This window comes from Palaemon carinicauda, chromosome 30 (assembly GCF_036898095.1).
Source record: "Palaemon carinicauda isolate YSFRI2023 chromosome 30, ASM3689809v2, whole genome shotgun sequence".
Lineage (NCBI taxonomy): Eukaryota > Metazoa > Arthropoda > Malacostraca > Decapoda > Palaemonidae > Palaemon > Palaemon carinicauda.
Window position 1 is genome coordinate 59,568,867 of NC_090754.1, and position 16,525 is coordinate 59,585,391.

General features: G+C 39.4%; 1 protein-coding gene across 4 annotated transcripts in view; it reads right to left on the reverse strand.

Annotated features, from left to right (window-relative positions):
- Positions 1–1,360: 1,360 nt before the first annotated feature.
- Positions 1,361–16,525, reverse strand: part of LOC137623197 (facilitated trehalose transporter Tret1-like) — a 22,422-nt gene continuing 7,257 nt past the window's right edge. The window contains exons 1-6 of one of the 4 annotated variants that reach the window (XM_068353899.1): positions 15,705–15,729; positions 4,942–5,044; positions 3,954–4,086; positions 2,953–3,347; positions 2,606–2,749; positions 1,361–2,476 (exon numbers count right to left, since the gene is read on the reverse strand). In XM_068353899.1, coding sequence (XP_068210000.1) covers positions 1,778–2,476; positions 2,606–2,749; positions 2,953–3,347; positions 3,954–4,086; positions 4,942–5,004 — 1,434 coding nt within the window. In that variant the 5' untranslated portion in view covers positions 5,005–5,044; positions 15,705–15,729 and the 3' untranslated portion in view covers positions 1,361–1,777. Of the gene's footprint in view, positions 2,477–2,605; positions 2,750–2,952; positions 3,348–3,953; positions 4,087–4,941; positions 5,045–13,255; positions 13,457–15,189; positions 15,358–15,704; positions 15,730–16,525 lie in introns of those variants that run through there. The other 3 variants (XM_068353900.1, XM_068353898.1, XM_068353901.1) reach the window with 3 other exon arrangements.

Consider the following 16,525-nt stretch of genomic DNA (forward strand, 5'->3'; position numbering starts at 1 on the left):
AAGGGAATAAAATACATTAATCTACGGCAATTGTAAAAAATCAAAACTTGGTATGTACTCAAGTTCGTTGGTTGATGTTTAGTAAATTGTTCCAAAGCCAATGAAATGCATTCTGAGTAGATGGTAGACTTTAGAGAAACCGGCACATTCTGCTCTGATGAATGGCACTTGCAGAAACAGGCCCTTTCTGACATTCAGCTATGATGAATGAACACTGAAACAGGCACATTCTGCAAAATCTTTACTACTCAAAACAGGTATTGCAACACTAGCTGCTATTAAGACAATTTTACAAAAGATACTTGACAAAATGAGTGACAAAGAACACTAGCAAAAACAGAAAGGTTTTGACATTCTGCTTTGATGTATGAACACACAGAATCAGACCCATTCTGTTCTGATGAACGAACACTTGCAGAAACAGGTACATTATGGTCTTATGAATAAACACTCGTAGAAACAGGCACATTATGCTCTGATGAATGAACGCTCGTAGAAACAGGCCCATTATGCTCTGATGAATGAACGCTCGTAGAAACAGGCCCATTATGCTCTGATGAATGAACGCTCGTAGAAACAGGCCCATTATGCTCTGATGAATGAACGCTCGTAGAAACAGGCACATTATGCTCTGATGAATGAACGCTGGTAGAAACAGGCACATTATGCTCTGATGAATGAACGCTGGTAGAAACAGGCACATTATGCTCTGATGAATGAACGCTGGTAGAAACAGGCACATTATGCTCTGATGAATGAACACTCGTAGAAACAGGCACATTATGCTCTGATGAATGAACACTCGTAGAAACAGGCACATTATGCTCTGATGAATAAACACTCGTAGAAACAGGCAAAATCCGTTTTGATGAATGATCACTCTCTGAAATTATCACATTCATCTCTGATGTAAGAACACTCGAAGAAACAGGCACAATCTGACGTTCTGCTCTGATGAACAGTCAGAGAAACAGGCACATGTCCATACTCTCGATAGGTCCCATATGGCACCACTATTACTCATTATCATTCTTCCATCACTACATACCTGCACGAGAAGACCAATCAGGCTTTACTCTTTTGCTGCCTTCGGGTCTTTGTGTCTTTTCCCTGTAGTGTGAAATACCCAGAAGAATACAAACAAAACATTCTTTTGTCATCTGACAAATTTGAATTGTTACACAGGAATCCATGTAACTAGAATTTCTATAATAATAGAGGACATATCAATGTTGCAATGCTGGAAAATTGTATGAAAAATTCAGATTGAACATTAACAGATACAATTAAGATTTATTAATGCTGTTAAGTATGAGACCTTAGATCTAAAAATTACATAACCAAGTACTGATAAAATACAGGTCATTCATAATTCTATTTCGGTATTACATACAAACATATTTTAAGCACATTAATTTAAAGTCAAGGAATATGTCCTTCCTTGCTGATGAACATAATATACAAGAATAACTTTAGAAATATAACACATTTTCCATATACTGGATTTGCAGCAGTCTCAAAACTATTCTACATAGTAGAAAGTAAGCAATGCACACTATGGTCTTGCCAAAATGTTGCATAATTCACTACAAGCTGGGCATATGTGGACCAATTAAAGATCTTTTTCAAGAGAATTTTTTTTTTCAGCATTCACTGCTTATAACATTTCTAGCTTAAAGAATGATACATCGTCCATGTTTGTGTAAGCTATATATACATTTTACAAATATGCAGTGTAAACATACTTGTGATCGTAAATGACCACAATAAAATTAACTTACGATAATGGTAATTCAATTGTGACCTCATGGTTGGAATCATGGTCATTTTGGTCAAGTCTTTTACGCTTAACAAAGGCAACTTCTAAATTTTCCAAAGATCTTCCTTTTGTCTCTGGTAACCAGAAGTATGCAATGATCACAAGAATGACATTGGCAAAAGCAAACAAACATAATGTCCCTCCAAGGCGTATGTTAGCCAGTAGCCAGAAGAATATGTAATTGACAATAAACATCAGTAAGCAGTAAGTAAAAGTAATAATAGATGACCCGATCGATCGAACAGGTGTTGGCAGAAGCTCTCCCATAAGTATCCAGGGAATTCCAGCCTGACCCAGGCCAAATGCTGCTACATATATCAGCAAACCAGCCAAAGGAACCCAGGAAGCGCCTGGGATTTCCATCAAGAGGGTAAAGCCAATGACAAGTTGAGATGTTCCACAGATGACAGAGCTTCCAATCAGGAATGGTCGTCGGCCAGCTCTGTCTAAGGCAGGTACAGCGATGATGGTTGTCACGACGCGGACACACCCGAGCAAGACTGTGCAAAGGAAGGCATCCATTTCGACACCAGCTTGTCTAAACATGTAAACAGAGTAGGAAAACAAAGCTGTCTGGCCACTGATCTCTCTTAGAGAGAGGATTGATAAAACAAGCAAGATTGGCAGGATATTTTCTCTCTTGCGTAACTCATGGATCTGCAGTGAAAAGGATTCATTAGCTGGTGTAATTCTATATAAAAAATTATACGTTTTTCAGGATGAATTCCATATACCATTTCCTCCAACATTTAAAATACAGAAAATCAAATTACCATTTTCACTCACCTGTGACCACGCTGAAACTTGGACTTTACTCGTACGTGTCAGAACTTTTACTTCGTTGTTCACATTTTCTCTTTGTCCACGAAGTCGCTGCAGGGATGCTTTGACATCATCTGTTCTATTTCTCCTCATGAGCCAGTAAGGTGACTGTCCAATGAATAATGACATTACTACTTTCACAGCACTACAGATTAGAAAATAAAAATCTTAATATTCCACCTCTTCAATTTCATACCAGTCGTCTCTCTTAATGACAATAGAATATCATGAAATGGAATATTTATCTTTAAGCTCAAGTAATTTATTTACAATCATTGACAAAAACTATGAACAATGGCACAAGTACTTACCTCTGGTAGGAATATAGCCAGGAAAAACAGAGGAAGAAATGGCACAGCACACAAAGCAGTCACAACCTCATATGAAAAGAAGTTGGCCAAGATGTAAATAACTAGGACTCCAACTGATATTATGAGTTCAGGCAGGGCTGCAATAGCTCCCCGTATTTTGGCTTGACACAGCTCGGCAATATACGCCTGGAAGAAGCTCTTGATGATGTATGTGCTGATGCACAGCCCAATGCGACAGAGATAGAGGACGCTCAGGAAAGACGTGAAGGCCATCAAGAGCCACAGACCAAAGGTGGGAAACAAGTTGATGAGGAGGAGTTTTCTCGGGCCAAAATACTCCACCATATGACCCGAGAGCAGAGAAGTGCACATTCCTACGATCCCTTGGACTGAAACTGGAAGTAAATTCAGACATGTTTTACCTTAACCCTGAAGACTACAAGGTCCCTTCGTGAAATGGAATCCCACTGTCAGTGGCGTATTATTTTCAGACCTTTGACCTCTATGTATAATATTGATCAAGTTCTGCACATTAAATTCTTTCATGGAATATGTGTGTCAAATACAGTACCCAAATCTCATGTAGCTCAAGACTCACAGGCCAAGTAAAAAACCTTAACCTAACCAGATAAACAGTCATGTATATGGCCAATCATACATACAGACAAATAGACAGATATGTCAATGACTAGATAACGGTGGAACATAAACTAACGCCATAGAAAATGAATAATAATGAACTTGAATCTTGAAAATATATATAGAAAAAATGTATCATATGCCCTGAGGTGTGGAATTTCTGGGCTTAGCAATTGAATAAAACTTTCATTTTTAAATTCTTGACACAAGACTGCATCACCCTTATTTTCTAAGCAGAAATCAACGCTCATCAAATTTTGCAGCCGCACTTTTTTCAGGTTTAGGGTACATAATGACATAAGGTTGCCAGCTCCATTGGACTTTTCATACAAACTACTTACTCCATTAACGACCTCTCTTACCAAGCCACGCCACATCTTGGTCTGTGACGTTAAAGCTTCGCGGATTCTCTTGTAGCTTCGGGAGTACAACGGGCCAAGCACTCGTAAATCCGGTCATCAAAGTAGAGAAAGCCACAACCAGGCCAAATAGTACCTGAGAAATACAGATTTTGGAGCTGTTATTATTATGATTATTTACTAAGTTACAACCCTTGTTGTAAAAGTTAAATGCTATAAGCCAATGAGCTCCAACTGGGAAAATACCTTTGTGAGGAAAGGAAATAAGCAAACAGATGAAATAGTGTGTCTGACTGTATCCTCAAAACAAGAGAACTCTAACCCAAGACAGTGGAAGACCATGGTACATAAGCTATGGCACTACCCAAGACTAAAGAACAATAGTTGGATTTTGGAGTGTCCTTCTAATACACAGCTTACCATAGCTAAAGATTCTCTTCTACCCTTACCATGTGGAAAGTGGCCACTGAACAATTAAAGTGCAGTAGGTAACCTCTTAAATGAAGAAGGATGTTTCAGTGGTTTTATTATAAAAAATACTGCAACATGGTCTTAGGGAATTTAGGTGCTTGGAAATCTCTAACGAACCCCATTAGGAAGAGAAGAATGCTATTAAGTATATTACACACAATTATGATAAAATTGTACATTTTGAAGTTTATTCGGGAGATTTTCATGATAATAGAAAATATACTGTTAATGCAGTGATGGCAGTAAACTTAATGTCAAATTACAAATAAGTAGTTGCCTGTTTTTACACTTCATGGTGTGACAATAAGATGATCCCTAAAATCAAATTCAGATAATTCATTGCCTATTTTTACACATCATGAATAGATAACGAAAAGACCAATGATATTAAATTAAGACTAGTAAGTTCCTATTTTTATCATTCAAGACATAACACAATATTATTATTACCTTTCATTTTGTGAAGAGAATTCTGTATATAATCCAAATTTTGTCATCCTAACTTTACAATTGAATTTACCTGTCTTAAGACACTTCCTGTTGAAACGAACTCCCCATCTTTTTCTTCTGGTTCTGGCGCCATTGGGCTTCGATGATGTCTCGAAGTTCCTTAATGATGGATCCTGAAAAAATATATCATATGGATTTCTATATATAAATTTTTATATATATATATATATATATATATATATATATATATATATATATATATATATATATATATATATATATATATCTGTGTGTATATATACATATATATATATATATATATATATATATATATATATATATATATATATATATATGTATGTATGTGTGTATACACACTATTTATATATGTAAATGCATGTATGTAAGTGTATATTTGATATATGTGCTGTTTATATTTAATTATATGTATGTTTATATACATACAACACACATATATTTCTATATATATATATATATATATATATATATATATATATATATATATATATATATATATATATTGTGACGGGCCGAGAGAAGGTTGTGACTCAAAGACAGGATGAAAGCAACTGAGCGAGTTTATTACAGAACACTCTCCTTTATATACAAAAGCTCAATGCAACAGGAAATTTCCTGTTCAAAACCGACACCGCGTAGGTTAACAGTTAATGATGAGAAAAACGGGCATGTTTATTCAGGTTCTTTTTAGTGCAAGGAAAGAGCGAAGATACAAACATAATATATACACAAAATGAAATGTCGTTACTATGTGCGATCGTGTGACACAGGGTTGGTACATGGCTCCCCCCCCCATAAAAATGACATACTGTACATGTTAAATAGGGCGCCCTGATCTAGAGCGGCGAACTGTAGGCTGTCATCTGGCAGGAGATAAGCAGGTTTTAGATGATCAATGGAGACCCAGTCTTCTTTGTCACAAATGTTTAGTAGGAATGCTTTCGGACTGCATCGGATCACAAGGAAAGAGCCCGTGTAAAGGGGGCGTTAGCGGTGGCTTGCTAGTGTCGTTGCACAGGAAGACGTGCGTTGCAGAGTGCAAGTTTGTCGGTATGTGATGCTTCGCTGGGGGCTTGTAAGTCTGGCGGCATGGAGTTTTTTTTCACACGACGTGACGTATGCGCTGGAGATCGTCGGAGGAGGTTGTAGAAGGGAAAACTTCGGCAGGGACGACCAACGGGTCGCCATACACCATTTCAGCTGCCGAGACGTCGAGAGCGTCTTTAGGAGTGGTCCTTAGTCCCAGGAGGACCCAGGGAAACTGAGTAAACCAGTTGGAATCTTTGCAGCGGGACATCAAAGCTGCTTTGAGGGTGCGATGAAAACGTTCAACCATTCCATTGGCAGCGGGGTTGTAGGCAGTTGTCTGATGCAGGGTGATGTCCAGGAGATTCAATAATGATGTCCACAGTTGAGAGGTGGAAGTGGTACCCCTGTCAGAAGTAATATGCTCAGGGATACCAAATCTTGCAATCCATCCTGAGAGTAAGGCAGATGTACATGAGGCGGACGTTGCAGTTTCCATGGGAATGGCTTCAGGCCAACAAGTGGAGCAGTCGATGATGGTAAACAGGTAACGATGTCCTTGTGATGTGGGTAGGGGGCCTACAATGTCGATGTGAATGTGTGCGAAACGACGCTGAGGTTAAGGAAAGGTGCCCACTCCTGAATCCGTGTGTCGATGTACTTTGGAAGTTTGGCAAGAAGTACAGGTGCGGACCCAATCCTTAGCATTCTTAGAAATGCCGTGCCAAATGAACTTTGTCTTCAGCAGCTGAGTAGTAGAACGGCACAAGGGATGTGAAAGGCCGTAAATGAAATAATACCTGCCGGCGCATGGGAACAGGAATCCAAGGTCGCGGTCTACCAGTACTGACGTAACAGAGGAGGGTGGTGTTGGAGTCTTCGAGGGGGAAGTCTTCCCAATGGAAGGACATGCAGGATGTCCAACATGCTTGATACTCTGGATCCTGTCATTGGGCTTCAGCTAGGTGTTGTAATCCAATCCCAGTTGAACGGCAGCCAACGTGTTTCTTGACAGGGCATCAGCAACGGGATTCATTTTCCCTGGGACGTATTGGAGGGTGCAATTGTATTCAGCCACGGCGGAGAGATGTCGGCGTTGACGGGCGGACCAGGCGTCGGACTGTCGAGTGAAGGCGTGCTCCAGAGGCATGTGGTCTGTGCGAATGACGAAGGGTGTACCTTCTAAGAAATGGCAAAAGTGATGGACAGCCAAGTGCACCGCCAGCAGTTCTCGATCGAAGGTATAATAACCCGATTCTGCCTTGGACAGTTTTCTGCTGAAGAAGGCCAATGAGCAGGGCGAGCTGTTGACCACCTGCTCAAGTACTGCACCAATAGCGACGTCGCTGGCATCAGTGGAGAGAAGGAGAGGGGCATGTGGCATAGGAAAAGCGAGAGCCGCAGCGGTTGATAAGGCCTTCTTTGCATTGCAGAAGGCCGCTTCTTGAAGGGGACCCCACTTTAAGTCCTTTGGCTTGCCCTTGAGGGGGGCGTAGAGGGGAGCAAGTGTGGCAGCAATGGATGGCAGAAAACAGTGATAATAGTTGATCATGCCCAAGAATTTCTGCAGAGCTTTGACGGTCAAGGGCGCGGGAAAGTCTTGAACGGCTGCTACCTTCTCAGGGAGGGGATGGACTCCTTCAGGAGTGATACGGTGCCCTAAGAACGACACTTCGTTGGCGCCAAAGGTACACTTGTCGTACCGGACTACAAGGCCGTTTTGTTGCAGGCGGTCGAGAACGATGCGCAGGTGACGTAGGTGTTCCTCTTTTGAGGAGGAGAACACAAGTATGTCGTCCACATAACATACATAGAAGGGGAGGTCCCCTAAGATGCCATCCATGAGACGTTGAAACGTGGCCCCAGCATTATGAAGGCCAAAACAGGAGTAATTGAAGGTGTATGTACCAAACGGAGTGGTGATGGCGGTCTTGGGGATGTCTTCTGGGTTCATAGGCACCTGATAATACCCCTTTAGGAGGTTGAGCGTATAGAAAACCTTTGCTTTATGCGGGTAGGAGGTCATGTCGGCAATGTTTGGGAGGGGGTAGTGATCCGGTTCTGTTTGCATGTTCAGGCGCCTGTAATACCCGTACGGACGGAGGGAGCCGTCTTTCTTCAGAACGATGTGTAAGGGTGACGACCATGGGCTGGAGGCCTTTTGGCAAAGGCCCATATCCTCCATTTCGGCTGTTTGGCGGCTGCCAATCATTCTGGTGCCAGAAGTCTGAATTTTGCAAAGACTGGGGGTCCCGTCGTCTTGATATGGTGATAAATACCGTGCTTGGCAGGAGCCGTGGGCGTTTGGCGAAGGTCTGGACGGAAAACTTCCGGGTACGATGTGAGGAGGTGGGTGTAGGCATCCGTGGGTGCGCTGATGTGGAGAGCAAGGTTGGAGGGGGCAGGTTGAAGAGTTGTCGACAAGTACGAGTCTGTGTTGACCAATCGTCGGTCGGCAACATCGACCAGAAGGTGGAAATGAGAGAGGAAATCTGCACCGAGGATTGGCAATGTGACGTCAGCAACGAGAAACTTCCAATTAAATTTACCGTTTCTGAACGATAATGTGAGGTTCTCGTAACCGTAGGTGGGTATCGCAGATCTTTTGGCAGCTACCAAGCGGACGTCGGCAGACGTAGATAGACTACATCGTGTCCTGAAGAGTTCCCTTGGCAAAAGAGAATGACAAGCACCCGTGTCTACTGAAAATAGCACGCCCGTTCCTGCATCATGTAAAAAGAAAAGATTAGAAACACGGGAGGCCACCACCATGAGCGATGGCCTACTTACACGTTTTTTGGCCACTGATAATCCATGGCACATTTCTTCGCGGTTTCCCCGAATCTGAAGTGGTAGTAGCAAAACTGCGGCGGATGGGAGGTAGTAAGTGCCTGTAGAAGTCGTTGGATGGGGCGCAAGCGAGTGGTGGGTGGTGGGTGGCTTTGTCGCCACTTCGGCACATCACGGGGTAGGCATGTATGTCCTACGGCATGCATGTTAGCTTTGGTTGACGTTGAATAGGCATCCTCTTCATCAGGAGTGGAGGCGTTGATGGAGGTCTTGAAGTGGCTGTCCATAAGGGCATTGGCTTTGGTCATCAAGTCCTTTATGGGTAAACTATCGACATCGGGTATGGCAGCACGTACAGGTCCGGGTAAACGGCGTATCCAAAGGGCACGAAGTAGGTTCACCTCACGAGGAGTGCCGTCTGCAGCAGGTTGCAGGCGAGCGATACTGGTCATTTACCTGAGTGCGAGCGAAGCCCTTTGGTCCCCCAACGGTTGTTGCGAGATCTGAAAAAGCTTTGCTATACGGGCGGCTGGCGACGGCGAGTACTGCTGCAGAAGGTATGTTTTGAGGGCGTCATACGCTATTGGGGTGTCTCCTTGTTCACAAAACCAGTCGGATAATTCCGGGAAGGTGTCCTCGGGTATCGCCGCGAGAACATAATCTGCTTTGGTGGTTGAGCGAGTCACGGCCTTGATGCGAAACTGGACTTCTCCACGCTGAAACCAAGCCAATGCCTCTCCGCTGGCGAATGACGAAAGTTTCAATGAGGAAGCCGCAGCAATAACTTCTGTCAAGTCTGCCATAGTACCAACGACGGAGGGGCGAGGGGGGATGGAAGGCGGGAGGAGCGAGTCGACTTCCGGGGTCACCAATGTGACGGACCGAGAGAAGGTTGTGACTCAAAGACAGGATGAAAGCAACTGAGTGAGTTTATTACAGAACACTCTCCTTTATATACAAAAGCTCAATGCAACAGGAAATTTCCTGTTCAAAACTGACACCGCGTTGATTAACTGTTAATGGTGAGAAAACAGGCATGTTTATTCAGGTTCTTTTTAGTGCAAGGGAAGAGCGAAGATATAAGCATAATATATACACAAGATGAAATGTCGTTACTTTGTACAATCGTTTGACACACGGTTGATACAATATATTTATATATATGTATATATATATACATATATATATATATATATATATATATATATATATATATATATATATATATATTTTTATATATATATATATATATATATATATATATATATATATATATATATATATATTTATATATATATACTGTATATATATGCTGTATATTATATATTATATATTTTTACATACATATATATATATATATATATATATATATATATATATATATATATATATGCTGTATATTATATTATATATATATATATATGTATGTATGTATATGCTGTATATTATATATATATATATATATATATATATATATATATGTATATATGCTGTATATCATATACTGTATATATATATATATATATATATATATATATATATATATATATATATATATATATATATATATATATATATATATATATATATATATATATATATATATATATACTGCACCATCCATCCTTATCATGCACCTCCTGGACTCTTAAGGTCCTCTCTTTCTAATTCGTCTTTACCTCCTTTCACATTCACTATTCATTATTCACTTGTCTCATCTTTCCATATTTCTTATTTCTTACTTATATTCATAACCTTACTCTCAATTTTCTCCTCTTTAAAGGTTTAAAGGCCGATCATGAATGGCAGAAGCAAGGAAGAGTGACATTGCCCTATCAAGCAGGACAATGACCTAGCGACTGACCATATATACATATGTTCGGCACCCAAGCCTTCTCTCCACCCAAGCTAGGACCAAGGATGGCCAGGCAATGGCTGCTGATGATTCAGCAGATAGACCTATAGGCTCCCCCAAACACCCCATTGTTAGCTCACAAGGATGGTAAGGTTGCAGCGACCAAAGGAACTAAAGAGTTTTAGCGGGACTGGAACCTCAGTCTGGCGTTCATCTGTCAAGGACGTTGCCACATCGGCCACCACAACCCATAACCTACAACACCACAACACACAACACCACAACACTACAACACCACAACCCATAACCTTTAACACCACAGCCCACAACACTACAACATGACAACCCACAACCTTTAACACCACAGCCCACAACACTACAACACCACAACCCACAACCTTTAACACTACAACCCACAACACTACAACATGACAACCCACAACCTTTAACACCACAACCCACAACCTTTAACACCACAACCCACAACACTACAACACCACAACCCACAACCTTTAACACCACAACCCACAACACTACAACACCACAACCTTTAACACCACAACACCACAACCCACAACACTACAACACCACAACCCACAACCTTTAACACCACAACCCACAACACTAGAACACTTTCAGATTCTTTTTACGATTTCTGCTGTTTCTCTTCACTGTACCAAATCTTACTCTTAAATACTGCAAAAATCAAACATTTAAAACTCCATTTACGACTATCTTTTCCTTATCTTAAAACTTAAGATAATTCCATTATCTTTTCTCTTTACTTCCTCATTAAATCTGTCAATCTCTTGATTCCATCTCTAACAGGGTTATGGTGGCCGATACGGTAACGTCCCTGACTTGTGAACGCCAGACTGGGGCTGAGAACCGCTCAAACTCGTTACTTCCTTTGATCACTCCAACCTCACCATCCTTGTGAGCTAATGAGGGGGGTGGTTGTGGGTGCCTATAGGTCTATCTTTTCAGTCATCAGCAGCCATTGTCTGACCCTCCTTGATCCTAACTTGGATGGAGAGGGGTCTTTGGTGCTGATCATATGTATATATGGTCAGTCTCTAGGGCATTGTCCTGCTTGATAAGGCAATGTCGCTGTCCCTTGACTCTGTCATTCATAAGCGGATTTTAAACCTTTAAACCTTTAAAAGATGTTAAAGGTGTCTGGTTTTAGTTCCAGTATCATCTAAAGAGACGCTCACCAGAACGTCAGCTGGGCAATCCCAACCGCCCACTGTGGTGCTCAGTGACATCAGTAACCTCCAGGTAAACAGCTTAAACTCACAGTCCTAGTCTGGGATCGATCTGCTGCCATGCAAATGCTAGGTGAACGCATTACCACTGTACTAGTTTCCGTCACGAAAAGTTTTACTCACTCTCATCAACTTATAATGTAAACCTTACATTCTCAATACCCTTGTTATATTCTCTTCTCACTTTCACACTTGGAACATAACTGTTGTAATCGGTCCATACCAGCTACTCCTTGTCTGAAACTAAACTATTCTTCTCTTAAGTTCTTTCACACCTTATGTTTTTAACCAAAAATCTACATTATGTGTTCCCTGATATACTAAGACAATGCCATGTCTTTTGACAATGAACAGTTTTCCTGGCATTCATTCCTTTGGAACTTTTCCTTATCCAAACACACCTTACAAACCTTGGCTAGTCCCTCAATCCCAATCTCAATATAGCCCCCACAATACATACTTTATGGTTTCCAGGGATAGTTTCCAAAATGACTTTTTGGTTTCCATTCACCTTGAAAATTATATTTACGAATCATAATAATTAGATGAAAATATTGCAATCAACGTCAAATCATCCCCCATGGCCTTGCGCATTATATACCATACTCTATAAACTATGGAGGAGCCCATCTCCTTTCTTTTAACTGCAAGAACACATCACTAGCGATATAAGTAAGTGTTTCCTCTAGACAAGTATGGTTTTCTTTGAAAATAAATCTGTGCCATATCATCATCATCATCTCCTCCTACTCCTATTGACGCAAAGGGCCTCGGTTAGATTTCGCCAGTCGTCTCTATCTTGAGCTTTTAATTCAATACTTCTCCATTCATCATCTCCTATGTGGCGCTTCATAGTCCTCAGCCATGTAGGCCGGGGTCTTCCAACACTTGTAGTGCCTTGTGGAGCCCAGCTGAACATTTGCTGAACTAATCTCTCATGTGGAATGCCTTATATAAGACATGTACTTAAGAAATAGTCAACAAAGTTTTTTTATATATCAAATTCACTCCTCTTTTGAGAAACTCCCAGGTGAAAACATCCTATTTTTATTCAGTGTTTCTACCATAACCTATACCTCAGAATCAAAATAAATCTAGACAATATAATTAAACAAATCTGTAATCTCTTTCATAATGGAAAAGATGAGAATATGGGCAGAATTGGTAAAGTAGTTAAAAAGCTAAGAAAATTAATAGTTTTTGAGATGTTGTTCCGTTATCTTTTCCATTATGGAAAAGATAAGATGGACAGAATTTGTAAAGTATTTGAAAAAACATAAGAAATTTGATAATTTTTTGAGATGTTAATGTCACGCGGAGATAATTGACAATAACGGACTTATTAAGCAGAGACGGAAAAAAATAATTGCGAAAATGATTAGAGTAAAACGAAAAGAAAGACTTACGAAGAGCAGGATGGGCGATAAGAAGAGATCGTTAAAATTCCTAGTTTTGAGACGAACCAGAATAATATATCAAAACGAGACGAAGAGAGACACTGACAGTAACAGTAAAAATGTCTTGATGAAGACGTCCTCACTAAGAAACAAGTGTGGAGCTTGAGATGTCAATGTCAGCCTCTAAGGGAATCTTATAAAGACAGAACGTACTGTTATCGAAGTTAAACAAGATAAGCTGCGAATGACAGATAGCAATTTCTTACTGCAGGTAATGAAGTGATAACAAAACTGTACCTTAATATTGTTCTTGAGTGAACAAACATATCAAATGAAAAGCAATGTATTTAGAACAAATTAAAGGTTAAAGGTGTCTAGTTTCAGTTCCAGTTTCATCGGAATAGATGCTCACCAGAACATCAGCCAGGCAAGCTACTACACCACAACCCACAACCTTTAACACCACAACCCACAACATTACAACATGACAACCCACAACCTTTAACACCACAACCCACAACCTTTAACACCACAACCCACAACACTACAACACCACAACCCACAACCTTTAACACCACAGCAGTGGCCTCCCCAGTGAAAAGCTTGAACTCACGGTCCCGGGCTGGGATCGATCTACTGCCATGCAATTGCTAGGCAAAAATTTTACCACTGTGCTAGCCAGGAGGATATGAAACCTAGTTCATCATGTGGTAAGACTGAGTAATATCTAGGATTATTATTATTATTATTATTATTATTATTATTATTATTATTATTATTATTATTATCTGAGCTACATGGGTGATGTTGTAAGCTCAAGGACTCGAACAAGGAAAATAGCCCAGTGAGGAAAGGAAATAAGAAAAAAGATAGAATAGTGTGCCTGAGTATATCCTCAAACAAAAGATCTCTAACTCAAGACATTGCAAGACCATGGTATAGAGGCTATGGCACTACCTGAGACTAGAGAACAATGGTTTGATTTTGAAGTGTCCTTATAAAAGAGCTGTTCACCATAGCTAAAGAGTTTCTTCTACTCTTACCAAGTAGAGAGCAGCCACTGAACAATTACAGCTCTAGCAGTTAACCCCTTGAGCGAGGAAGAATTGTTTGGTAATTTCAGTGTCGTCAGATGTACAAGGACAGAGAATGTAGAAAGAACAGGCCAGACTATTCTGTGTATGTGTAGGCAAAGGTACAAGAAGCGGTAACAAGAGAGAGGGGTCCAATGTAACACTGCCTGGCCAGTCAAAGGACCCAATAACTCTCTCGCGGTAGTATCTCAACGGGTAGCTGGTGTCCTGGCCAATTTATTACCTATACAGGAAAAGTTAGCAAATGCAGAGAACCAACATGCACAAGACTTACTGGGAAATGGACATATGGTCTAGATCCCCTGAGAAAATGTAATTGTAGGCCTATCATTTCCAATATTGGAAAAATTGCAGGCATTTAATATCTTTTTTTATTTCTACATTTTACATTTCAATAATATTCCGTGAAATTTCGTAAATGATTTAAAATTTTTGACCATATAAGTTCAATTTTTCGCCGAATGTTTTTATGTTGAACAGGCTAACCTAAGTCTCCCTTATAGTGTATATATGTCAAATCTCTTTTAATGGTGTTAATGATCTTAAGATATTTCATATTGATTATTCATTGCTTTTTATTCGTTTATTTATTTCCTTATTCCATTTCCCCACTTGGCTACTTTTCCCTGTTGGAGGCATTGAGCTTATAACATTATGTTTTTCCAAATAGGATTGTACCTTAGCTAATAATAATAATAATAATAATAATAATAATAATAATAATAATAATAATAATAATAACAATAATAATAATAATAATAATAATAATAATAATAATAATAATTAAGACTGTAATATTCAGACAAAGGAGAATTGAGAAAATATCAATTTGCCTTGCCTCAGACTTACCCCAAAACTGAATAACTGCAATCTGAAGAAATTAATCACAAGGGCACATCCAAAAAGTCTCATCAATTTCAAAGACATTCTCTAGTTTTGCCATAACCTCTGTCCCATGGTCTTCGAGTGTCATGGGTTAGAGTTCTCTTGCTTGTGGGTACACTCGAGCACACTTTCCTATCTTATTTCTCTTCCTCGTGTTATTTTGAAGTTTTTATCCTCTGGTTATTTTCAAGTTTTTTATAGTTTATATATGAAAGATTTGTTTTAATTTTATTATTGTTCTTAAACTTCTTGTAGTTTTTCCCTGTGTAAGCCCTTTGGCTTACAGCATCCTGCTTTTCCAACTTTGGGTGTAGCTTAGTAATTTATTAATAATAATCATAAAAATAAAAACAGCTGGGAAGCTGTACTAAAAAATTCCTTGGTTCCTCTGGTACTTCCTCCACACTAGACAGTTTATAAAGTTTAATGATAAAGGTAAACCTGCTTTACTAACTGTAATCACCCAATACACAGCTTACCTGTACCAGAACGCTTGAACGTTTGGTGTGATAAGGCAGTTAAGATGAACTGTCAGAAGCGATATCTTATCAGCGTGTGAATATAACTGTTTTTTAAACAGTCACTGATATCATGTCATATATATACATATCATCATCATTATCATCATCATCTCCTACGCCTATTGACACTACAGGAAAAGGCCTCAGACATGTCCTTTTTTCATGTCTGTGGTTTGGACGGTCGTCATCACCACGCTGGCCACTATGAATTGGTGATGGTGGGAGACTTTATTCTGATTGCTTACAGCTAACCAACCTAGTATAGGTGTCAGTTTTGCTGATCATGATGATAATAAACAAATCGTTTCACTATATTTAGGTATCCACATTCAGAAGGGTTTGTGTGTATATATATATATATATATATATATATATATATATATATATATATATATATATATATATATATATATATATATATATATATATATATATATATATATATATTAGTTAGGTTTCAGGAAAATACGAAATATCTATACTGTTGATGATTAGTGTTTCGAACCAAAATATCCGTTATTCTTGGTTGAACTTTAGAATTCACTCTTGAATATGAACTACGAAGACGAAATTTTTTAAAAATATGAAAATTATTTGAAATCTCGATATAAGTTAGCAAAACTTTTTAAGAATCTCTGAAATGGAATATTTCGAGATTAATTTTGCTGTACATGAACGACTGTTCTCAAAGCCAGGGTTGCTCAAAGCTTCGCGGGATCTCATGATCGATATCAAAGAGTTTGTTTCGGACGGTATTTATGAAACACGTAAAGGATAAT